The sequence below is a fragment of the Lingula anatina genome, chromosome 4 (assembly GCF_051362555.1).
Source record: "Lingula anatina isolate TDL-2025a chromosome 4, LinAna3.0, whole genome shotgun sequence".
Taxonomy (NCBI): Eukaryota; Metazoa; Brachiopoda; class Lingulata; order Lingulida; family Lingulidae; genus Lingula; species Lingula anatina.
Genome location: NC_141770.1, coordinates 15,017,993 through 15,042,940, shown reverse-complemented (window position 1 = coordinate 15,042,940; position 24,948 = coordinate 15,017,993). Strand labels below are relative to the sequence as shown.

The 24,948-nt window shown below is 37.0% G+C and overlaps 3 protein-coding genes across 6 annotated transcripts in view; 2 read left to right on the top strand and 1 right to left on the bottom strand.

Annotated features, from left to right (window-relative positions):
- Window positions 1-14,697, bottom strand: part of LOC106178464 (uncharacterized) — an 85,010-nt gene extending 70,313 nt beyond the window's left edge. Inside the window, exons 1-2 of one of the 4 annotated variants that reach the window (XM_087012111.1) lie at window positions 14,517-14,697; window positions 7,070-7,153 (exon numbers count right to left, since the gene is read on the bottom strand). In XM_087012111.1, the coding sequence (XP_086868237.1) occupies window positions 7,070-7,153; window positions 14,517-14,540 (108 nt within the window). In that variant the 5' untranslated portion in view covers window positions 14,541-14,697. Of the gene's footprint in view, window positions 1-7,069; window positions 7,154-9,848; window positions 10,002-14,516 lie in introns of those variants that run through there. The other 3 variants (XM_087012112.1, XM_087012114.1, XM_087012113.1) reach the window with 3 other exon arrangements.
- LOC147762345 (RNA helicase MOV-10-like) overlaps window positions 1-24,948 on the top strand; it is a 156,082-nt gene that overhangs the window by 103,869 nt on the left and 27,265 nt on the right. The gene's annotated exons all lie outside the window — the stretch shown is intronic.
- On the top strand, window positions 15,764-24,758 carry LOC106178509 (type 2 phosphatidylinositol 4,5-bisphosphate 4-phosphatase). The gene is made up of 8 exons (XM_013561721.2): window positions 15,764-15,919; window positions 16,619-16,791; window positions 17,282-17,388; window positions 19,645-19,744; window positions 20,646-20,695; window positions 21,254-21,344; window positions 21,721-21,775; window positions 22,181-24,758. The coding sequence occupies exons 1-8, from the start codon at window positions 15,814-15,816 to the stop codon at window positions 22,264-22,266; spliced, it is 768 nt and encodes a 255-aa protein (XP_013417175.1). The 5' UTR covers window positions 15,764-15,813; the 3' UTR covers window positions 22,267-24,758.

Genomic DNA, 24,948 nt, shown 5'->3' with positions numbered 1-24,948 from the left:
TTGTCAGCAATTAAAAATCGCTCACTCAGACCATGGTGATTGCTGCAATGCAGGCAAAACGTTACTTTTAACCTATATTCTATATTAATGTATTTCACAGCGAGTGTGAATAAGAATGAATAATACGCCCCTAGCATGTACAAAAAGCACCCAATTTTATGATTAAGGGAACTGAACCTATCTAAGTCTTCAATTACTTGTAATCTAATCAGGGCTCTTAGAATTGTGCTTTATAATGAGGACAGAGTAAGCCAAAGACAAGTACGAACAACTGTCTTATAGAAAAGATTGCCAAACTCGTCATTAGAATACTTTAAACAGAGGTGCAACTGAAAAGCGGAACCGCTGTAGCCAATAAAAACGTAATTCATTTAACCTATGTCCCCCCTTTGAAGTTTCCATCAGAGCTGTGTCTTGGCCTCCGACAGTTGTTTTACCTGGTGATTGTGCCTGTGTAAGCTTGGAATCGCGTGTACTCAAAAGTTATGAACATTCGTCGGTGTTAGCTTGGAAGCGTGTGTTCTCAATATTGCGAACATTTGCGTGGCGTTGAAACATTTCGCAAAACACGGGGCACATTTGAGGTAAACCAATAACGGTGCCATATCTGTGTGTCTAATTGGCAATAAACAGGGAGGAGGTTTCTGAAAAAAAGCATATGCCCCGCGGTTACTAGCACGCACTGTTCACGGTAATAACTGCCAAACATATCTGGTCTCGCTTCACACGTTTTCAGATCATCCTGTTTATAGCCACCTCAATATTTCCTTTCACATCTCAGTTGATTTTGAATGGGGCATTGTTTTCAATGATTTTATCTAACATTAATCCATGGACCATCTTTCATGTTTCGTTTTGACAGAATACAGGTGATATTCCAACACCAAACACGAGACAAAAAATAAACATCGTGGCACCAAGAATACAGAAAAAAAAATTAACTCATAAAACACTCGTGAATCAATGCAGGCGCCAGTGCACAAACAGAGGAAACTTTCAACACACACGGTTGATTATCCACTGATATTTCACTTGGCAGATAGTTTGGCACATTATTCCATCTTATCTCGCTCGACGGTGAATCAGAGATCTGTTTACAATTACTTTTTTCACCCACAGGATGCCTCGGCCATGGCTCACTGTATTTTTCTTGTAATGCCGGACGTCATAAAGAATCTTCCAGTCAAACATACACGATCATTAAGTGATACATTTAGGTGAATCTAAACCTCTCTCAAACATATTTCTGTTTCACGTTTTGTTACAGGTCAATCCGTTAAGTATAAGAGGAAAAAGATGAAAAATATTTCGCGGACGCTTCAATTGCAATTCTACTACCGTTCATGCAATTCTATACATGTATACATAAAAATAAATAAGAAAAGAAATATTTTGAAGAACGCTTTTGAACAATTACGGCCTTTGTAACTGCAACAAATCAAAATGCTTCCTCAGTGTGCTACTTAATCCCTGCCCGTTGACTTTTATTTTATTGATTTTATTCTAATTTATTATTGTTTTTGTTTACGTTTTCCAGGTACACGATAGTGACGTCAACAGGTACTGATCCTGTCCAAAAATGTTAACCTTAGCCTTCATCACAAGACTGCGTTCGTTTAAAATCCTTCATGTAAAACCAATTATTGCTAATAAAATCCGAGTCGATGTGAGCAACATGGCGAAAAGTAGAACCACATACAATGTATAATGGTGACCTGTAATCCACAGATACACATAAATCTTCATTCATTTCGCGAATGCCACATCTTAACACAAATTTTCATTGTTGGCGTTTTGCTTAAACTTGCCCTTATTGGAAAAAATTATTATGATTTTAACATTTTGGGTAAACTTTAATCTCACTTTGAAAACAAGCAAAGATTTGGTGGCCTTGGAATAATTTATTTCGTATTTCAAAAACGATAAACCGGTTTACATTTCCACTTTAACATTTTGAACGTCTGTAGTTTTTCAAGTACTGTACAGTACATTGAGGTCCTTTTTACATTAAGCTATTCAGACTGTACCACTACACTGTGAGAGTGGCAACTTTAAAATACCCTGGACTATGTCTTAGTACAAAAGTCACAAAAACAGAAACCCCTCCCCCTCCCCCGCTCGACGCGACCAATTAATTAACTTCTGCCCCCAAAAAAAGGAAGAGAATTGAGAAAGCGAGTAACACCAACCCCACCTCATCCTGAATTGTAATTTTACGTTAGGAGCGCTTAAAGTGTATCGGTACGGACTGTATCGTTTGAAAGTATACCGTTCGATTAGAAAATAACCTTAGTGACTCATCAAACATAAGGTGATCTTCCCCCAGCGTCTAACTGTTTTGACCTTAGCTGTAACGTGTTTATGAAAGATACCTGAATAAGCAATTGCCATGCGTTAAGCAAAAATGGGATGGAACCTAAAAACTAACCTGTCGCACAGTTAACTAGTTAACCTCCTAACTATCGCAGTATAACGTATTTACTCAGCCAAATGGCTATGGAAGTTACAATAAAAAAATCCCATGAAACAATATACATAAGGCTCGAAATTTTTGCTCAAAGGGTAGTTTTGTACTTTTACAATCTATTGATGGAATACCCATACGCCAAGTGATTGGATCAAAACTGTTCACGAACAGATACTGTAATCGTTACATATCATTGTATTACACACAATTCTTACCTATTTTAAAAGCGGTATATATTTATCACTTTTCGCGTAATTATCACAAAAAATAATAAAATCAGAAAAAGTTTTTAGACAGTAGAAATTTGTTAACAAATAGAGGAAGGATTAAGACGCTGATGGGAATAGAGCAATCCCCCGATTTTATACAATAGAGGCAACATGGAAGCCACTCACAACGATGCAACAAGTTATCTGATCATGGATTTCATTTGTTCAAGGTCATGCCTTTTTATATGGTACCGGAGGCAACTTTGGGGGCAAGAATACAAGTAGTTATCAAAACGCCTTTTATTCAATGAAAAATTATTTCTCGGGGAAACCCAGTGTGGAACTGGTTACGACCCTCGTCTTGTTTGGTGTCGCGAGACCATTTGCTACGTAGAAATTACCACGGGCATTGCCCCTACACCAGTTCCACCCGAAGCGGCCTCTATCGTCTAAAACCCTACGAACAAGAACAAGAAGGTGTTTTGATAAGCTAGAACAGGTAAAGCCAGGTAGAAACGCCTGGTCGGCATCTGTCTGTGTTGTTCAGTGCCATTGGAGTCAACTATGAACCCATATGTTTTCCACTTGTTTTATTTGCAGCGAACAGAGACAACGTGCAAGCTCCTTTGCCCTTCTTTGCTTGAAATTAAACTGCAGTCTACCCATAATGTCTTAAGGGAAGAAAAAGAAAAGGTGCTGTGCTGTGAATTTAGAGCCATTTGTTCGTTGTCTGGTTTTCAAAATTTCATTTAATACTTCATTAATTTTTTTTTATTCTGTCAAAGCGAAAATTACTAGATGTCCGCCTGTCTTTTATCAAACTAACTTTCAGAATAATATTCTTGAAAATAATGACCAGCAGTATAAAAAATTGAAATTACACCGAAACGCGTCTCTTAGCACAACTGATTGATATTATTATTATTATTATTATTATTATTATTATTATTATTATTATATCACCAGCCCCTGGTTAATACCAGGTTACCTTGTTTATACAATCCAAACCCACTAAACCCAGATAAGACAACTTCAAGACTTTTTCATCGCTGATGAAAATGTTTACGTGAACATGCAAGTTAACAGAACTGTTTATTAGCGTCCAACAAATAAGCCTACGCCACGAACGTTTTCCAGGGGTTTCTTGGCAGGAACGAGGGTAACCTGCTAGACGGGGAAAAAGCTCTGAAACCACATCAATCAAACTATCTTGTCGAGGCGTTCCTCCATAACTCCTACGATCAGAAAGCACTTTACGCGTCCAAGAAGAAGATGATCGTTTTTACATTTGCCAGGAAACTCAATAAGTGATAACAATTCTTGACTGGTCTGTGTGGAATCTGTGCGAGTGTGTGTTTAGGGAGAACTTTAAAGCCATATTTTCGAATCTGTTGTGCAGAAAACAATGTTTTCGTGATTTGAAGATGAGGCTCTTGTTTGGAGACTGCTGTCTATAGAGCACATATGGCACGTTTACACACGTAGCCCTTGGGAATTTGAATAACGGGGGTTTGACTAAGTGAAGCCGACTAGTATATGACTTATAGTCAAGCGTGCAGAATCATCATAAAGGTGTGTTGAATAATAAAGGGTTTAGTAATTCATTGTCGCTTGTAGTCAGTTGAAAGAAATAAAAAAGGGCGTGTTTTAAATTCATTGTTATATACGAGAGCATGCAAGATAGTCGTGTCACCTTCGTTTTTTAGTTTTAGTAAAATTTGGAATTGTTTGGATCACAAAGTTTTTACCGAGTCGCTTCACATAATTTGACAAATAGCAGAAATAATAGACTGACTATGTACATGAGAAAAGCCAAACAGACGCCAGTTAGTCAAAAGGATGAAATAGTTTTTAATGAAACATTCCATGAAAATCTCCAACAGGGAAACATGCTATCTATTTTAAATTCTGAAAAGACGGAATTCCACGCATTCCTTGCTCGTCATTTCATTCAAATCGTGTCTATTCTTAGAAAAATGAAAGACGGGATATCTTTAAATAGCTTCGTTTGTCATGCTGCCAGGTTCAGAAATGGTAACTATAAAACTGCCTGTTCCAGTGTTAATGTCATATGCGGTGGTGCTCTTCACATACTACCGCAAGTTCTGTTCCATCGCCTGCTGGCAATTTTTGACTATGACAAGTTTAAACTATGAGCGAGATAAAACATCTTATTGGCTAAACCAGTGAGTTATAGTAAGTGCCACTCTTGATCACCCGTCCCACTTCCTGCTGTCGTCAGTCAACTTGCAAAGTTGACTCGGACGTCATCAGGTTTGGCTAGTTGAGACCTCTAAAAAATTAACAATCTGTGCGCAGGGTGCAATTTTTGGCAAAATGAATATATTTTAATCAAGTCACTCATTGCTTTCTAACAAAAATATCGAAATGTTTTTTTCTTTTTTTATATATTTTTACCTTGAGATTTCTTTGTGCCATCTTAATCTGCGTAGGCTACCATTACAAGCTCAATATAATTGATCGAGCAGTACACTTATTTCTTTCAGATAATTTCAAAAAAGACACCTTTTACAATTGTATCTTGGGCATAATTTGTGGCGTCTAACTTACACGAACAGAGCAAAGCGAAGCATCAAATTTTTGTTAAAACCAATACAGATTAAAAGTTATAAAAGAATAACGCCGTTCAGGTCATGCATATGGAGGAACTGATATAGACTCTCGATGGTCTTTATATCTATATTCATATTCATATATACAACGACTGTGAAAAGTATAAGCTGGTTATCAAGTCGTTCCGAAAAACTAGACGGTAGAATGGAATAAACATGGGTTGGAAACCTCGGACCATAAACCGCCACGCGTTCACATGAGTTCCATTAGCCCATGGCCTGCAGACCGAACGGCGCCTCGTGCTCAAGTCGTTACACGATAATTTTGCACAAACCGGCATGGTATCCAATGGACATGCCCGCTGAAAAGGGCCTACATGCTTTTGACATTTAATATACTATACACTTAAAAGATTTCAGAGGGCGAAAAAAATGGAGGAAAGGGGCAGAGTGTAAGGAATCATAACACCGGTCAATATGACAGCGTTTGATTACACCTGACGTGGTATTTATGCTCCGGTGGTTATTTAGCGTTCCTTTTAAACGAAATGTTGGTCAAATGTTAAAAGCACTCATTTATTGGGTTCAGCAGACGATGGATTAAAAAGTCCGGATCATTTTAGTTCAGCTAATAGTGCAGCGTCTCTTTTAACGGTTAGAGGGTTCAAGTACTGTCTATCAAAATAGAACTACTTACATAACCTGTATAGTAGGATGAGCTGGGTTTGGTAAACTACGAACCTTTCCTTTTGAGCTAATTCACTCCTCAGACCTAGATATGATTACAAAACATTAAACGAGCTTCCGATAAAGTCACAACAACCCTCTTTGGATTTTAAAAACTCCCAAGTTCAAGCCTTTTTTGTAATTTTTTTCACGATTTAGCTGTTTATATTTGATAGATGAGATTGAATCGGTCTAATAGAATTTAAATGTAGAATATATATACTAATCGGAGTAATGAAATCAAGTTCATCCAAGAATAATTCAATGTTATATTTTATGATTATAGAAATGGTAAATTTGTCTCTGATACTCTACGTCTTACAGTGTTATTGAACATAATTTGAAGACAGGCAGGAAGGACGAAACTGTAACGTCTGGATGATAGAAACGTTAATTAATATATTAGACATGGGTTATACTTAATACAATTTATATACAATGTTATAATGCTAAATGAATTTGAAATCAAGAACTGGGCAATGCATTAATACAGATTATAATGTTTCAGCATGTGGTCACCAACAAAAGGATGGAAAATAGGTTGTTGAATAACATAACTGAAAACACACACACAAACACACACAAAATAATACATTAAGGATAGATCGCCTGGTAAAGGGAGGAGAGGGTACATACACGTCACTTCTACGGAGCTACACAATAGGACAAAACTGCACTGATGGTTTTGTTGGTTTTTGTAAACATCGTAGAATTTATTTGGTTATATTTAGATGAGATCTAGAATTCTTGCTGACAATCTTGCAAAATGATTCCTGTTGTCTCCCAACTGTCTAGCATTTTCCCTTTTTTTCATACTTTTGAATTAAAAGAAGAATAAGAGGTAATTTTAATCAGATCAAATACTTATAATTGGTGATTACGACTGTAAACCTTATGTCGTATCCTTCTCCTTTGAATTTTACAAAAGTCATACAATGTCATCTTTCAGATAATTTTTTTAAACACTGAGATTTCGTTTGAACCGAAATCGTCCCATATGAGGCCAATAATACGAAATATTTCAATTTAAACCAGTTATAATCTCAATGCAGTTTTGTTCCTTCGCAAGGGTGATCCAAGCTAGCGCTACTGACTGAAGAATATCCTCTGGTCCCAGCTCCAGTTCGGCCGCCATACCCACTGGTTGTGCGACCCCCGTAGCTTAGGGGGTCGCTATACTGAAAAACAGGGAGGAAAAGAAACGCTAGCGACTACAAACTACGCTACACTACGAAAAAAGAAGAATACTATCATATCTAAAATACTAATTCTACCATTCTTTTTACTTTAATTTTAAAAAGAAATAAGCGACTATAAAAAGAAATAAGCTACTCAACTGACAGCAATAAGATATTATGATTAGACTAGAATATAACTCCTAGACCAGAAATAAACGAAATATAATAATAAAATAATAATAGAAATGAACTAGAATACAAGACTAGAAATACACAGCAGTAGGCCTACTAGAGTGGACTATAAGTCTAGTCAATGTCAATCCCTATGCCTATAAAGCAAGCGAAATATGGAGAGCTACTTAATTAATGAGAAACAGGAAAATATATTTATCTTAACAAACCAGACAAAACAGACTACACAGATGAATTTCCACCAGAAATTTGATTACTGATTTGATGATATTAAAATGTATAAAGACTTGAAATAGGGGCCACAAGTTTAAAGTCGACCATACATGCGGAATAAAGAATGACGAATAGCAATAATCACAAGGAAAAATATCCAAGAATAAACAAAAGAATCTTTAAAAAAACGAAGCAACGGATGTCAAATATGTGTAGGCGGAATACAAATAACACTAATTCGATTAAAATGCTTATTGATGAATAAGACATACATTTCACACAAACATTTCGATGCTAAAATATTTCGCTAATTATTACGAGACTGACACACAAAAACAGACGGCGATAGGCCTACAGATGAATAAACTTGGGTCAATATATAGGTTCCATGAAGATGCGTCCGAATATACACTTGGGCCGATTCGTGTTTGCTTCAAACAAAACTCTTGAACGAAGCAAGTGACTTAAGCTGTGTTTTATCTTGATTGAATACACATTTAATTGTTTTTATATAAGCAGGAACACGACACATCGAAAATAACGTTGGCGGCTTGTCTGCGAAACAGACAGCATGTAATCCTAGGGCTCGACTAAGATACTGGCCAGTTTATGAAATGATTAGGAAACTACATGGTCAGTTTATGAAATAATTACGATACTACATGGACCCCGTGACAAGATGACCTAGACAAGATATCAGTCTTAATTCAAGCGATAATCTGACATTTACGGAAGTACAGATTTGCCTTGTAAATAGAAACGTTTGCCAGGAAACTAAATTGGTCGATTTGCGTTGAACCAAATCCCTTTGCTTTGAAACACCCTCTATTTTCTGTATTTACTAAATATTCTCAACTGCTAGGGACTGTAAAAAAAAATATAGGCAACTTGAAGGGCAAAGTGCAAATTTGCAACCATTGCTTCTTATTTAGGCCTAACCTTAAAATCCCTAAATCCCTTTTCCATAAGTTACAATAGGGGTATTTTATACGTGATATAAGTCACGGTGTGAATACCTATTATTTCGTAACAGTTTGGTTAAACCTGTACAAAAGAAGTTACAGTTGCTCCCTAAGACACAATGAAATATATCCCTGAGACTATCTTTCGTTATTCTTAATCTTTGCCTGTCAATTAGGAGTTACGTGTTTCAATTAATATTCATAGAAAACAGGTGATTTCAAAGGTGGTGAAAATGCACAGTGCTCGGATCGCACTCCAAGTACCGCTGATGCCGCTTTACAAATATTTATTCTCCGTATTTTAAATAGCAATATAGTGTTTGTCTTAAAGCTCTCCTATAGTGAGTCAGGTGTTTCAATTGAGCCTTCGGTAGCTATAATATACCTATAAGAGAGACATTTTAGAAAAAAAACAAAGAATCTCTAAAAATATTTCTTCGATACAAGTAATGCATACATAGTTGAGAGGGGGAGAAGACATATCTTTTTACTTTCTGTCTTGTAGTGGTACTTTTAGATAAGGGGCAGTGAAAGTTCAATCGTGTCGTCTGCAAGATATTTTTGTTTGTTTGTTTTTCCTCATGGAATACGTCTATCTCTCTCTCTCTCTCTCTCTGAGCGCGTGTGTAAAGAGGGAGACACGATAAAAAGGCATTAAATTGTCTATCAGAAAATACATACTCTCTTTTCGCACAATCCTTCATAAAGACTATGATACTGACAACTCAAGAGGCCTCATGTTTACTACTGCCTCCAAGACGTAGCATCGTACCATCTGTACAAACACGTCCATGTTTCTCCGAACATCTCATTTTGTGTATTTAATGTGTTAATACGTGAACATGAACTTGACTAAGATCCGATTTAAATCTAAACAGGTACAATTACAGAGCAGCATGGGCTGCACATCAATCACTATTATGGTGCTATTTGTTATTATTTATATGATTGGGAAAGTCTTCCAAAAATTCGGGCACTGCCCTAGGGTATTATTTTCTGTTTGTAACCGAAATAGCTCTTCACGTGTGTGAAGACGGGTAATTGTATAGCCGGCTGATGAAAGACGTGCTGCTAACAGTGGAACAGTGAAAGAAACGTGCAGAAACAGATAAAAGTGGACTCTGGTTTGCTGAATTACACCTAAGCAATAGATTTGTGCAAAAAATCGAGAGAGAGAGAGAGAGAGAGAGAGAGAGAGAGACTGGAGGAGTGCGAGACAGTAAACATATTCGCCAAGATGTAGAAGAACAAAACCGTAACCCGCACACTTCAAAGTATTCAACAACATTTCAGAACACCGCTCAAGATCCTAGCCGGCCTTTTCTTACCTGGTTCTGGCCGTTTAAACCATCATGCGTCTGCTCCGATATTACCGGCAAAATCGCAGCCATATGTTCCTGACAGGTAAACCACCAAACACCAGAGCCATCAAGCAATCCTCTCGTTCTAATTCTTCAACATTGCATCCAAACACCAACACCTTACTAACACGCACGGAACGTCAACAATTATCCAAAACCGATATCTAAAAAAACTACCCCGTGGTGATGAAAAGCCAACGAATACCTTTCAACTTATTTAGTACAGGCTCTATAAAAAACATGGCGCGTATTATTTATAGAATATTTTATCCGTCCCGGTGAACTTAAGACTTTTAACAAATAACAAACATTTTAAGAAGATGTCTTTTGACACCACTCTTCCCTACTTACCATTTTTATGAAGTCGATTGTCAATAGGGTGAGAGCACCACCTATAGAGAACCCGTCGCTCTGCTTGTCAAAACTAAACACTTATCTCGGTAAATCCCAATGTTAGCAGCTCCGATGACTAATTTAATATAGGAAGAATAAGGGTACCACGGAGTCGCCTTGATTTAGTGAATGCGAGGCAACAGAACGTAATATGCGTGAGCTTCTCAGTCATCGTCTGCGCGCGACCTCCCTCGCCAACATGCCTGCAACTGATTTCACCGAGACTGACTCGTGAAAATATTTTTCTCTTCAGACTCGTCTGTCTGTTGCTGCTCCTTATGCGTGTAGGATAAAAGAAGTTCCCTGTGCCAGCAGATGGGTTTGAAGGGAGGTTCGGTTTCTTGAATCAACGTTTATTTAATTATATCATTTTGCCGAGGAAACGCAGCGCTGAAGGCAAGTTAAAAAACAGATTACCTGGAGTGAGGAGGGCAAAGGGGGAAACGGAATGCGGGATTTTCAAATTAAACTGTTTTGGAATACATTTTGATAGTTATTTGTGTTGTAGATAACACAGTGGAGATTGAAATGTTCCGCTATAAATAAGGTTAGTATAGCATCATTAGTCCCTAAATCAACAAAATATTTGTCAAGTTTTGTTTATATATTTTGATATAAAGTGGAAAGAAGAAATGGGGTACTAAAACAAACTGCAAGGGGGTCAAGGAAGCGACTTGCATCGTCTCCAGATCTTAACGTAAGAAACATTTCAAGTCGTTGCACTGTTGTAATCATTCATAAATAGTCAACTTTCTTTCTTGGTCAACGTTTTTCTTAGTCTGCCAGTAATAATTTAAAAACTGACACCCTCAGTTTCTGAGATAACTTGCCTCTGATATGTGAGCTGATCACCGAGGTACGTTTCCAAGTAAACTTTGTAACTAAGGGCGATTGCTGATACCGACTGTATGGTACATGTATATCTCCTGAGACCAAATAAGATCTGAAGTTTTATAATTAAAGGGTAATATTTTAATAAGATATGTAACGTGGAGATGGGTATAAATAAAAATGGTGGTGGTTAGATTAAAGGTAGAACTAAGGCAGTGGAAATAAGGCTGTTTGGAAATCCACGACTGTTTTTGCTTACTTCTTCTCGATCGGTGAATAAAAATTCAACCTTACAGATTCCCTCACCCTGAGCTTCTGAACTTTGGGTTCCCTTCAATGGCCAACCTTCATTGCCATGATAGCATATGTATTTTCTCATTTCCATCCACAATTATGAAACTACATTGCAATAATGACCAGTTTGCCCATGGCATGATGCGTAATAAAAATATATTTTTCAACCCGGAATTGCTTCTTAGTATCACCCCAAGAGTAATGGGTGTTTTGCCCTTCACCCCATCCCCCCCTCCCCACTGGAACCAAAGACCAGGTGGTTCTCAAATTCACATCGCTTCAAGCACCTACCTGACGATTAAGCAGTAAACACAGCCATAAAGTCCAGTAAATTTCCAGACAGGTGGGATGGCCGTTTTGAATAAACAGAAAAGAAGTGGTGACCTCGTGCTGTTTCAACGGGTTGAATTACCTGGTGGATTACCGAAAGGATTGGTTCCAAATTTTTGGTAAAAAAGTTTTGAAGTGAAGAGGAAAATGATATTACATGTATAATACGGTGTTATTTTTGGGATTTTTGGGATTCCCCTGATGGTATTGAATAAGTGCTCTGACACACACACGCGCGCGCGCGCGCGCGCACACACACACACACACACACACACACACAGAGAGAGAGAGAGAGAGAGAGAGAGAGAGAGAGAGAGAGAGAACTACCGAAATGCGTTATAACTGGTTTCTGTTTGGGCTATTTACGAATAAGAAAAACAACTTCGGGTGATTAGTAAGGCGCACATTCATCAGCTGAAAGTCGCTTTATAGGCAATTACCAACCAAAATTACTCAGAATACCCAAAATAGCGCTGTTTCGGTCCCACTCCCCGGAAAACTAAGGTGAAGACGAAAGGAGTGGAAAATTCGTTGAACGCAGAAAAGGCGCACGAGGGAAAGCAAGTAGACACATATAAACAAGCACGCACACGCGCATATGCAGTCGTTCCCTCACTATTATTATTATTATATTTGATGAGTTGTTCTTGGGGTGATTGCTGATTGCTAAAGCTATATCGAACTTAAGAATAAAACCCGATGTAAGATATGCAGGAAATTTGTGGACGCTGTACAATAATAAATTTTAAAATTTTGCCTCAGATAACCCAACTTACGCCTTTAGATATTGGATCATAGCGGTTTTACACCTGCCGAACGCGTCAAGAAGACAAACGGTTTAAAACGCAGATACATGTATAAACAGCACACATAAATTAAGGAAGATGGAATCACTTGTTTTGCCCCTCACTTGGTGTGTTTTAATGATTATTGCCATGGAAACCGAGTTCAGGTAAGTTATAAATCTTTAAGTGTATTCCCGATACGTCTCAAACCATGACCCTCGCGTATAGCGGTGCATTGATGCGACCCCCCCTCTCCCCCCTGTTAAACAGCACTGTATAAAGGGCGTATACATACATATGTTCAAGTGAACGCCTATTTCGCCTTAATGCCAAAGGCCCATGAGTAAATTTCCATCAAATTTGTCACTCTCTGAAGTAAACTGACCAGTAGTTACTCGTTCGAGTTCGCAGATGACCTGTGTCTAGCTGACAGTGACAGTGATGGATAGGGGCTAGCCTGCTCTAGAAAACCAGGGCAGGGGAGTTTCCTTGGAGCGCTCTCTGCGCGCCTTGTTTTCCCCAAGTGTTTTCTACTCCTAATTTGATGTGGAATAAATAAATAAATAAATAAATAAATAAATAAATAAATAAATAAATAACAGGAAGCCGTTTGAAGGAAGGTATAGGTAAGGTATTTGCAGCAATCCTTTAATGAATAATCTGAACTGCTGGAAAATTATTTTCCTAGATTAAGTCTTCATCTGAACTACTGGTGGAATTTTTCTACTGAAAAATGTTAATAATTTGGCGATTTTATACCACCGATTCTCCATTACAGGTTAGACGGAGATCACTCGTGTCTGTACTCTTAACTTTACCTGTGATATTAACCTAGTTTATTTTGGGGAGAGAAGGATTTCCGGGAAAATATCCCGTCCTGGGGAGGATATGAAAGTCTCAATGTCGATGTTCCATAATTGAATCCACTTGCTAAGGATATATATACATACTCTTAGGTACAGTTACATCTTGCGTTGCAACACAGGTGAAAAAATAGATTCCTCAGCGCCATCTGGTGAACGCCATTAGATGTATAGAGCAAATGATTTCTTTCAAGCTTGTCAATGTTTATCATGTACACAATTTAAGAATCTCGTGACGATGCTGTTTTTGTTCAGATCTTTGAGAGTCAACTTGATAACAACCCGAATTTGATAACAACTTTTCTAGTTATTTCATGATATCTTACCTATGAACGGGAAATCCTGAAATATTGTCTTGTAGTAGGTATTGATGAATGGGAGGAGGGGAGGGGGTACAGGTATATGTATTGTGTCAAGAAGAAAACAACAGCGTGCATGTCTTAATCTTTAGATTTAGGAAAAAAAGACTTGGAAGTGTGGGTTCCCATGTCAGTATTAATCGCTGATCAATCGCATAAAATAGAGAAGAGTTTCATTTTGGGGGATGTTTTTAAGAATCAGACAACACCATGGAAAGGGAAAGAGGGAAAATCGCATCTGTTTAAGATTTAAAAAAAATACAAGAACCGGTGCTAAAGTAGGCATTCGATTGCGCAATGAACGCGGTTCACTGAAAAAAACTTTTTAAATGTCACTGCTTTAATTTGAAACTAAAAAATCAGGCAGCTCTCTGATAATTGCGTCAGAGAGGTTCAGAAATTCAGTAACACGATCAGCCCAAAGGTCTGGAAAGACACAGACAGATATAGGGGCAAGCGTAAGGGTAGCAAAACACTCTCAATCTGGCTCCTGTTCATAACAAAACGCCTTGTTCATTCAATAGTACCTGAATCAAATTAAGGAAAATCCAGAAAGAAAAACAGGTATTAGTCGCCACATCTGGCTCTGAAACTGCCAGCGGCTTCTGCGAGAACAGCTGTAGTGGAGAGATTCTATACTACCGGTAACAAGTTCTGAGACTGGCTGTGTTTAGATACTGCATATACCATCTGTGCTCTGCTGTCTATTTGGGTAACCCTTGAAGACCCCAAGCTAATGCAAGAAAATCAAAAGCTGCTGGAGGCATTTTTTATACTTACAAAACTTCTTCGTCCGTATGACATGGCTTGTTAACTTGAAGTTTCCTGGAATTTCAATACGGACCAATCCTCACGGTTAATTTTTTATATAGAGCCCCCAGTTCGCCCTTCTAATGCATTTTCTGTACTTGTCCGTTTTGCTCATCTTCTGTACACCTTGCTGACGTCACTGGTGGAATGAGCGATCCAGATGGCGCTGTTGGGCGGAATCCTGCCAGAAGAGGATTCTGATTGCAGCATCTTCAAACAAAGTTACCTGAGCTTATTAAAGCGATCGTGCTGCCACTTTTTTTTCAATTCATCTGTAAGATTGCTGAAAGATGAACATACATCAGGAAGAAATGATCCTAGGATAATTCAAAGTTGATAATTTCAGATGTTACTAATTGACACAAACATTTACCGTTGATAAAATCATTTTGTATTTAATCATTCATCTATCAATATTGTTGGGTCTGAGACTTTTCAATATCAAAAGGAGCACTGTTTTGGGTAAAGTTGATGCCTCTGTTATGACCACATTATAACTTAAAGCTAGCTGTTTTTTATCTATCTGCTTTTCAAAGAACTAAGTGTTTACTTTACAATCTAGCACATTTAACCACAGCTACTAGAAATTAATTTCACAGCCCGGAGCTCACAAAGAACATGTGTTAATCATATAGATCTCACCCTTCAACAAACTACTGATATAAAGGACGCAGTGTCAATTTATATACCTACATGTATATATCGTAAGCATAAATATAACCTGAACAGGTGTATGGTTCACGCGTCGGGCAAAACCAATATACTGGTACTTCATATAGCGATTCAGGTGCGTGTGATATGGCGCTCCCATTGCAAGTCTAGATGCTGTAATGAAATTGACAAAGTATGAAGCAACAATAGACTGAACAAAAATATATATATATCTATACGCAACAAACAGTTTTCAGAATACAATTTATATACCAGTACAAAGATAAACCAGTGTAGTATAGGCTACACCGTATATCCCTCGGATAAACGGAAAAAGTAACTATTCTCAGTGTTATTATCAATATCATCTTGAACAGAAGGAAATATGCAAGCTGTATAAACTAAAAGTAAGAATAATGAACAAAACAGTGGTGACTCAAAATTATTCCTTATTATCTTTTAACCTCTTGTAATGGGCTGGCACTGTTGACAAAGATAAAAGTAAACACTATAAAGTTTGTGCAACGACGGGGCGTGATTGTGCAGTGGCGGCGCAACCTACTTTATCAGCTCAACTGACGCAATCAACAAGTCACATGATCGATATCAAACCAAGATGGCGGATGACCGGACGGAAGAAACGGCGCCCCTCTTGACAGAACAACAGCCTACTGGCGACTCCCCGCCAGCTTATTCACCATACCCAAGCCAGGGAACGCTAGGTAAGTGATTAAAGGACTATTACAGAGTAAAGGCTTCTAGGTACCTGCCTTGTACTTATATTATAAAAGCAAATTGCTTAACCTTTCCCCTTGCTAAAGAGGAACTCTGTGCTTGGTGCGTATGACAAATCAGTCATAGCAGATAAAGTGAAGTGACCAGCGCAGACCTGGCACGACCAGTTGTCACCGTCTTACTGGACTGAGTCATCGCCCTGGAAATTGACCCTTTCTTACGTGTCTTTTTTGTCTGCTTATCGCACTCTTCTTTTCTGCCTGTGTTAAATACTGAGAACGTGTACATGTATGTATGACTATGATGTATCATTAATTCACAATTTCTAGACGGGATTTTACTCGTGGTTATTGGGCTATCTTTTAAATTGCTTCACTTTTTTAACTGGCAACAGATACTGTAAAAAGTTCAAGTGGTCTCCTTTGTCAGTTCGACCTCATTAGGCGTATGTCTGTATTCTAGAAAAGTAGAAATGAAATAAAATTCCTAATGTAAGTTCAACATCATTATTTCACTTACAAATGACATACTAATGTCATGTTTGCATTATGGTAGTACTAGTCTAATATGCAATTAAAAAGGCTATTTCACTTGAATTTTAGATTCATCAACTAACCCATTTAGTCATTAACCAAGCTAAGTTACACTGTACATAGATAATAACAACTTGAGGCCTTGTCTTGCAGGAGTTGGAAGCAATGTGGTGACAGTGCCCCCTATAGGCCCAGATGAGCTCCCACCTCCCTACAGCCCTGCTGGGATCCCCACCATCAACTGCAAGGTATGCCAGGCCCCAGTCAGCATTGAGGGCAAACTCCACCAACATGTGGTTAAATGTGGGGCGTGTAACGAGGCCACGGTGAGTAGATGGCAATTTTTTACACTTACTTGGTGCATTTTTTTTCACTTGGTTGGTGCTGCAAACCTTTCAGATCACTGGTCATTAGGACTAGTACACCTCAACGAAATAGAAAGTTAATATTTTGGCTTGTCCAGTTAGAATATACCAGTAATTTTAAAAAATCAATTTTTACTATTAGCTCCATGCCAAATCTACTGAGTTGTTAGTTCAGGTGGTTAATGTTGCAGACTGTCCTTGATTTGAATTTACAGGTTATTTTATTGACACTGGCAATGGAATAGGGGAAGGCTTATCATCATATGTTATTTGGTACATTTCCTAGTCGAATAAAGTTGGAACATTTTTTTTTTTTTTTTTTTTTTTTTTTTTTTGTATAATTAACAGCTATACTGGAATTCTAGTGATCTTTCATAACCATACATATTATACTTGAACAAGAATCCTCTTGTATTTGACTTGAAAATCATTCACTATCTTTTTGATTCAGCCCATCAAGCCACCACCCCCAGGGAAGAAATATGTCCGCTGCCCGTGTAACTGTCTACTGATATGCAAAGGGACATCACAGAGAATTGCCTGTCCTAGGCCCAACTGGTAAGTGAAATAGTGAAACTAGTAGTTCAACCTAGGCCTAACCAGTAAGGGAAATATACAGACACGAGCTTTTTCCATGGATTCTAAAGCGGCCCCTGGACCTCTGGCCAAATAGGCGTTGGGTCCCATAATAAATGTTCAGATTTTTTTTTAAAACCTAGGCTCATGTCTGAATATATATATATGATCCAACCTAATTGATAGGTGAAATATGGCCAATCCAGGCAGGTAAATTGGTGGTACATCTTAGACATAACTTCTAAACAATATAAGGTATATAATCTGCCCCAGGTCTTACAGGTTGGTGACATGAGGCCTTCCATAGGTTCATTTAGTCTAGTATGGAAATAAAGGAAAATTAAGTGGATTATTGTTTTAAGATAGCTTGGTGGTGATGAATTGAAAAATTTATTTCTTTTTTCTGTGCCTCGTGCTTACTCCTGATCCGTTTTCTAAACCAACAAAGCGGATTCCCTTATTAGTAAGTGCCTAAAAATTTTGATTTATATATCAGCAATAAATGTGTTTCCCCTCCCTGACCCCCCAAATTATAATTTATAATTCTCTGTTACAGTATCCAAATTCAGATATGAAGAGCAATAAATAATTTGTACTATGCAAAAGTGTGTCCATTAATCATAATATTTGAGTGGCACTGGGGAGCCTTGCCTGTGGGGTTTTACTGAGGGTTCTACTTTAGATTGGGAAACTGGTCATCTGTTACATATGTCGGATCTTTTTTTTTTTTTTTTGCCTTCTGCATCTTAAGCACATGTAAGATTTATTTTGTTATCAAAGAGGAGAAGGAATGGCAATTTGTCCTCCACTGCACTTGAAATCACCTTGCCCCACATTTGTTTCACAAGCTTTAACCTAACATGTTTAAGTTATACAAGAAGAAGTAAAATAGATAAGTTATGCACTATTTAAGATAAAAAGAATACAAAGTACATGTATATTTGTAAACAGATCATGCATCATCATATTCATCTTTGAACTTTGTTGGGTATGTGGTTGGTTCAGTATGAAGAAAAGCTGTTTATTTCTTCTGTCAGTAAATGATTAACATTTTCCATTACTATTAGTTTTCAAGCCAGGTCATGAAATTTTATCTAAAATATACATGCCCCACAGCATAGTCTGTGGTTGAAGTATTGATCTGGAGCATGTAATCAATAAATACATTAGAAAAAGAAGACTGTACCCTTTCTGCTGTACTTAACACTGCCCAATAAATAAATAAATAAATGAATAAATAAAATAGAGCTGAAAGAAATGGTCTGCAAAAAAAAAAAAAAAAAAAAAAAACTGAAAGAAATGGCTGGTGTCATGTAAATGTTGGGGGATTTATTGCCGATTTACTTACTGATGAATATGGAGATGCAAAGAGATGCCTGGCAGTTGTCCAGAGTACTAGAAAATGTGTTGAAATCTGAGGTGATGTCTGCATTTTTATTGTACATAGTCTGTAGTGTAGATATATTTGTACATAGTCTTTTATATAGATATATTTATATATGTTCCTGATTACTAGTACCAAATAGACCTAAATTGGTTTAACATTTTGTGCAATAAAACATCTCCTGTGTCACCTGAGCGTAAACTGGTATAAGTGATTTTAAAGAATTAGAGAATTCCTGTTCATTTTTCCCAAAATGGGAAGACTTCCAGTTTATATTTCGTTATTAAAACAGTAAGGTAAACCATGTCATATTAGTAATGCAGTAATTCAGTAAAAGACTCACCTTATTTTTTAGTCAGTGGTTAAAATATATCATTTTATCCACGTACAGATATGGTACTCTATCAGTGAGTCATTTTTAATAGTAACTTAAGAATAAATTTAAAAAAAAAAGGTTTGGAATGAGTATTTACCATTACTTCCTAATCCAGTTACTTTGTTCCAGTAATTTCAGTATGAGAGTGACCTTACTTTTGGAATCACTGCTTAAAATATTTCATTTTGATCCTATACAGATACAGTGCTTTATCATTTAGTGTTTTTTAATAGTAGCTTAAAAATAGATCTTGAGCATTTGTTTTGATATAAAATGGGTAATTCCAACTTTTATTTTCTTCTAATAAAAGAAGTATTTACTATTTGAGTATTATTTGGTAATACATTGTTATTTTGTTGCAGTAAAAGGAGTATTTACCATTTGAGTATTATTTGTTAATACATTGCTATTATGTTACACTAAAAGGAGTATTTACCATTCGAATATTATTTGTTAATACATTGTTATTATGTTGCAGTAAAAGGATCATCAACCTGGGTCCAGTCAACGCCACAGTGTCCATCAGACCCCCTGGCACCAGTAGAGTCATCTGTGGTCACTGCACGGAGCCATTCCTGGTCAGTATTCTCAATCTCTCTCTAAGGCCACATTCAGAACAGTGGACTGACTAGTTCGAGGGTCAAATATGGCCAACCCACTCAAATACTTCTCCACGGGGCATCTATTCAGTGTCTATTAGTGGATTAGATGGCATACTTTTTAGTGGGTCGCCATATTTGACCCTCATGCTAGTTTGAATGCGGCCTAACATATCTGCAGATCAAATATGGCCAACCCACATAAAACGGGGCCAACTAATCGGCTGATGGTCTCCTGCATGCACCATTTAACGGATTAAATTGCGGCTCTGAGATTTAATTGCTTGACTGCTGCAAGGACAGCGCGTGTGGAGGCAGGGAGACCATTAGCGGATTATTCGGCTCTGGCTTAATGTGGGTCGGCCATATTTGATCTGCGGATCTGTTAGTTAGTAAGATTAACTTGATCTGAATGTCGTCTTTGGATGTTCTATTTGTCTGTCTGTGTCACAGTTGTTTGTCATTTTATTCGTCACTTTTGTTAGTCTGTGCAGTCTGTTTATCTGCCCTTGTATATAATGGTAAATACATGAGATCAGGGCCGTAGCCTCCGGGGGGGCAGGGGGGGCAGCTGCCCCCCCTGGAATTTGGAATTTTCCACATCGTGATAGGGGGACACCCCCCCCTTGGGGGCTTCGCCCCCTCATGTCCGCTTACTGCCCCCCCTGGCATTTTGCTCAGGCTACGGCCCTGGAGATGAGTGCGTGTGTGCGTGAGCAGAGAGACACATATAGACAAAAGGATTAAAAATTTTGGGTTATTACCAATGAACCAACCGAAAGAATCATATCATGTGAACATAATTTTAGTAGCATTTAGCAAATTTAGAGTTAAAAATTCATGAATTATAAAGTAAAATTTTTTCTCATTTTTATTTCAGTTCAATATTCACCACAACGCACTGGCCCGGTGCCCCCACTGTAGAAAAGTGTGAGTATTCTGGACAGTTATCAGATTTAGATGCACTCATTACCCTCTTTTGTGAGAGCAGAGAATTGTGCCAGAGACATAAGTATTTGGGAATATCTAGTGAAAAATCAATCTGAGGCCCTAATAGAAAGTACAACTTAGTCTTCTGTATGACATGAAGACTTTCTCTAAAGAACAAAGTTGTAATGTGAAGTGAACGATTTGTTTTAAACCTCATCACTCTGGTGCTTGGGCCAGTTAGAACAGAGAAATTTAGACTGAAAACTAGTCTGTTTGTTACACCAAAATATTTGATCTACTGGTAGTAAGCCTCTGAAATGGCCACATGTAGTCAAATACACTAGACTTTTCTTTTTTGAAATGAGAATTTGTAATATTGCTTTGAAGTGGACGGCTGCCGAGTTTCCTTGGATCAAAATAGACTAAAGTTTTTGGTTTATAACTTCCCTTGAAAAGCTAATTACGGAAAAGTCCTTCGTCTCATCCATTCTGTTGAAACCAGTATCACTGATTTTTGCACAAGTTTTGATCTCAGAATTCTTATTTGTTTCTTTTCAGTTCTTCTGTTGGCCCTCGCTTTGCGAGAACGCGTGCAATTATATATGGCTTGATAGGCTTAATCTTCCTGGGAGCTGGCATTGGGGTCACCGTAAGTACACTGCTGTGTGTGTGTGTGTGTGTGTGCATGTTTGTGTGTGTGTGCATGTGTAAGTTTGTGTATGTTACTGTGTTTTTCCATATGGTTGGAAAGGTATTCCCAAGTTTGTACGTGGTATACAAATTGTTATGAATACACGACAGTATGTGTACACGTGAAAGTATGTGTTTGTGTGGGCGTGTCTGAATAGGTGAACACTGTACATGTGCTTGTATGTCTTAAATACCCTAAAGTACTTAAATCCTCACAAAAAATTATATAAGTGTTGAGTATAAAATTTCTCAAAGGCAAATCATTTTTGAAGCAATTTTCTTTCGTTGTCCGTGTTTATTTAGGAAAATTATATTGCTTTAATTCTCTCTCACAGGTAGGAACATATGAGATGGCAACTCACCAAGGAGGATTATATGTTGTTTGGATAGGTGAGAATTGTGTTAAATTAGGAAGAACTGTGTCTGTGCAGATTTCTGTGGATATTGGAAATTATTGAAAAGGATAACAAAAGCAAAAATTATTTTTTAAGATATTAGTAGACTGGATTTTGGTTGAAATTGTTGTCACTTACTGCCTGCATAACTAACTGTTCTGAAAACTTGACCAAAATTTGTGAAGACTTGTACATGAACAAACAAATCGGTGCTATTGTTTCATAAAATTTATAATTTTTTTTATGTTAGACATGACAATTTGACGTTTGTTAACAGAGCAAAATATTAATGTTTGGTTCTTTATTTGTACAAACACAAATAAACATGATTTCAAACAAATCCCTGCAATCTTTGTCATGAAGTAGATAAGTGAATTTATTTCATTTTCTTTCGTTTCAGGTGCTTTCGTTACAGGATTGCTTTTACTTATCCGTGCCCTGTACTTCGTGTGCATGAAGGTCAGTTCAGTAGAAGGACCTGCATAGGTGGCAGCACAAGCCAAGATAGGCTGCATGTTAAGAATGGAGGTTTGGACCAGACTATTCATAGACGTGCTCATTGGACACGTTTTAAATGATTCTGCGTGAACCCAAGTTGAACCAGTTTAATCTGTTCACACCTGTAGAGCAAGCTGAACAAAATTGTTCTTCAGCATATTCTGATGAAAATTGATCTGTTAGTATCATTGCTCATAATGATGAAATTTCTAATACCAAACAGTTCATTTCCTGTATTGTTGACAAATCTGTTTGGTGATAATTATTCTACACATTTTCGACTCTGAAATCACCGTTATAGGTGATATAGGTGATATATATATTGTCAGTACTGTGATAAGCAGCAAATCTTGTCATTTTGAATGTTTTCTTTACAATCCCGCTTCTGCGTGAGGTGAGTGCATTGAACTTGTTCAGAATGGGTTCGTAACTAATTAAAAACCTTGTGTATAAATCCTGATGTAGATGTGTTTGACAAAAGAATTGCCAATAGAGGGCATCATGGTCACATTGTCATGGAGGAGGGGGTTGTTTTACTTGTGATAAAGGCTTAGTGCTGCGAAATGTTCAATTTAAAAAAACTTTGACACATCAATAATTTTTCCTTGTTACATAAAAGGGATGGAAGACTACATGAGAATATTGTTTATTTTAGAGATTAACTGATTTGACCTCTGTACATACATGCATGCCGTATGTAGAAAGTAGGTCATTTGGCGTAGATATACAGTGGGTTTGAATTTAATGTAATACTTTGAAATTACGGTAATTTTCAAAGACATTTTTTCTGATATTTTACTTATTCAAGACTGATTATTGGCAGATATTCACAACAACATTTCAGTTATTTTTGACATTAAGTAGTCAAAATTTTCAAAACTTCTGAAGCCAGAGTTTAATTAAATTTCTGACAAAAAAACTTTAATTACTGAGTAAGTACTGTAAACAAACTTTTCAGTCATAATGTACCCAGAAATTTGAGGGAGGTGCCTCCAGATTTTTTTAGAGAAGTGTGTCATGGTATAGGAGATGGACTTGCTTTTAATGTTTGTTTTACGTCTTTGAGAAGTTAAAAAGTTGATTATGCTTAGGCCATTCTGCCTACATTCTAAACACCAAGATGGTGAAATTTTTTCATTTTGTTGTATGCTGCTAAAATATAGTTTTTTATGCGTTACTGGGGGCTAATATCTGTAGAGTTCCCCTTCAGAATATATAATATGTTATTATTCAAGATATTTCACTGCTAGTCATTTTTTCAGCATAGCTAATTGAACAATATGCATCTGTATAAAATATGTCATGCATTATTCTCTATGGCACATGAATAGAGCATGGGGAGGAATGAAATTAATCATCAGGAAGTGATGGTTTTATTACTCTTTCATTAAAGATTAGACTATGTAATTGTGTATTTTACTTTAAACATTTGTATATACTTGATGTATACCTATATGAGAACTAGTGACTGATATAATAACAATATTAAGCTACCATGTATAATGAAGAGCAACCCATTTCCATGTAATGTTCACTTATACTGTTCCCCTATGCTTATGGGAAGATACTTAAATTCAAAATGAAATGCTGGAATAAGACTTGCCTAGTGTTTATTTTTTATCAGGTTTCCTAGAGAAAGAAATATTGTTTCTAGGAAAACACCAGTTGTATTGCTTGTGAATGATATTATTATGATCATATCAGTACTTGATGAATGTTATAGTATTTTTTAGGTAAATTGCACGTCAGCTTTCATCTTCGTAGTCTTGTGTCTTGGATGTGTATAATGTCTTGTGCTTTTTTTTTTTTTTTTTTTTTTTTTTTTTTTTTTTTTTTTTTTTGCAAAATAATGACTTATTCTACAGATTGATGTATATAATGGTGACAAGGGCTAAGATATGTGCCAGGCATTTTACATGCTCATCTGGTGACCTTTGCCAAATTCCGAGCAAAAATATTTTCCGTATTAAGCGTCCATCAGTGTCTGATTGTATTTCATGCAGAATATTTGAGATTTGAGCCAATTGCGACTAATGGGATGAATATTATTAGGATTTGCCTTTATGGTCATCTCTTGGCACAGTGTGCAAGATCGTTCACCAAAACCATTTTTTTTTATTCCAGATTGCAGTTATATTTCTCTTTGGCAAATTAATGTGTTTGCAAAACCGAGGACCACACTGTAGCTTAGTGGGTCAGTTTGGGATTTAGGCTATTTTATATAGATTTATTTTTTCATCATTTCTGCACTATTACTGCATGTACTATAGGACACGTCATAACACAAGTAAGCATTTATTTCAAGTTCAGCTACTGTTACCTGGTCAAGAAAGCAAATGTGATGTTGCACACTGGCTCGACAAACAGTAAGGAAAGACTGGGACTATATCTGCAACTGGGCATGATTGTACATTCACCTGTTTGCATGTGAAATTCTTATATGAAAGGATTGCTTTTGTAAATAAACAATTTTTCATGTCTGTTATTTGTTTGGTGAAAATAACTGCAAGTGTGTATAATCAGAATTTTACTATATACAGATCACAGCCTTAATAGATTCAATCTCGAATAAGGATGGGTATTAACTATTTATGGGATTTTCATATTAACACAGTTATGATTTGTCCAAGAAATGAAACACATCATTCCTGAGAAATAAACTGGAAACCA

Excerpts from the sequence above, each read along its gene's own strand:
- LOC106178509 (XM_013561721.2), top strand. The coding sequence starts at position 15,814 with ATGGCGGATGACCGGACGGAAGAAACGGCGCCCCTCTTGACAGAACAA. Across the intron at positions 19,745-20,645 it reads ACTGCACGGAGCCATTCCTG|TTCAATATTCACCACAACGC; the intron begins GTCAGTATTCTC and ends TTTTTATTTCAG. Across the intron at positions 20,696-21,253 it reads TGCCCCCACTGTAGAAAAGT|TTCTTCTGTTGGCCCTCGCT; the intron begins GTGAGTATTCTG and ends GTTTCTTTTCAG.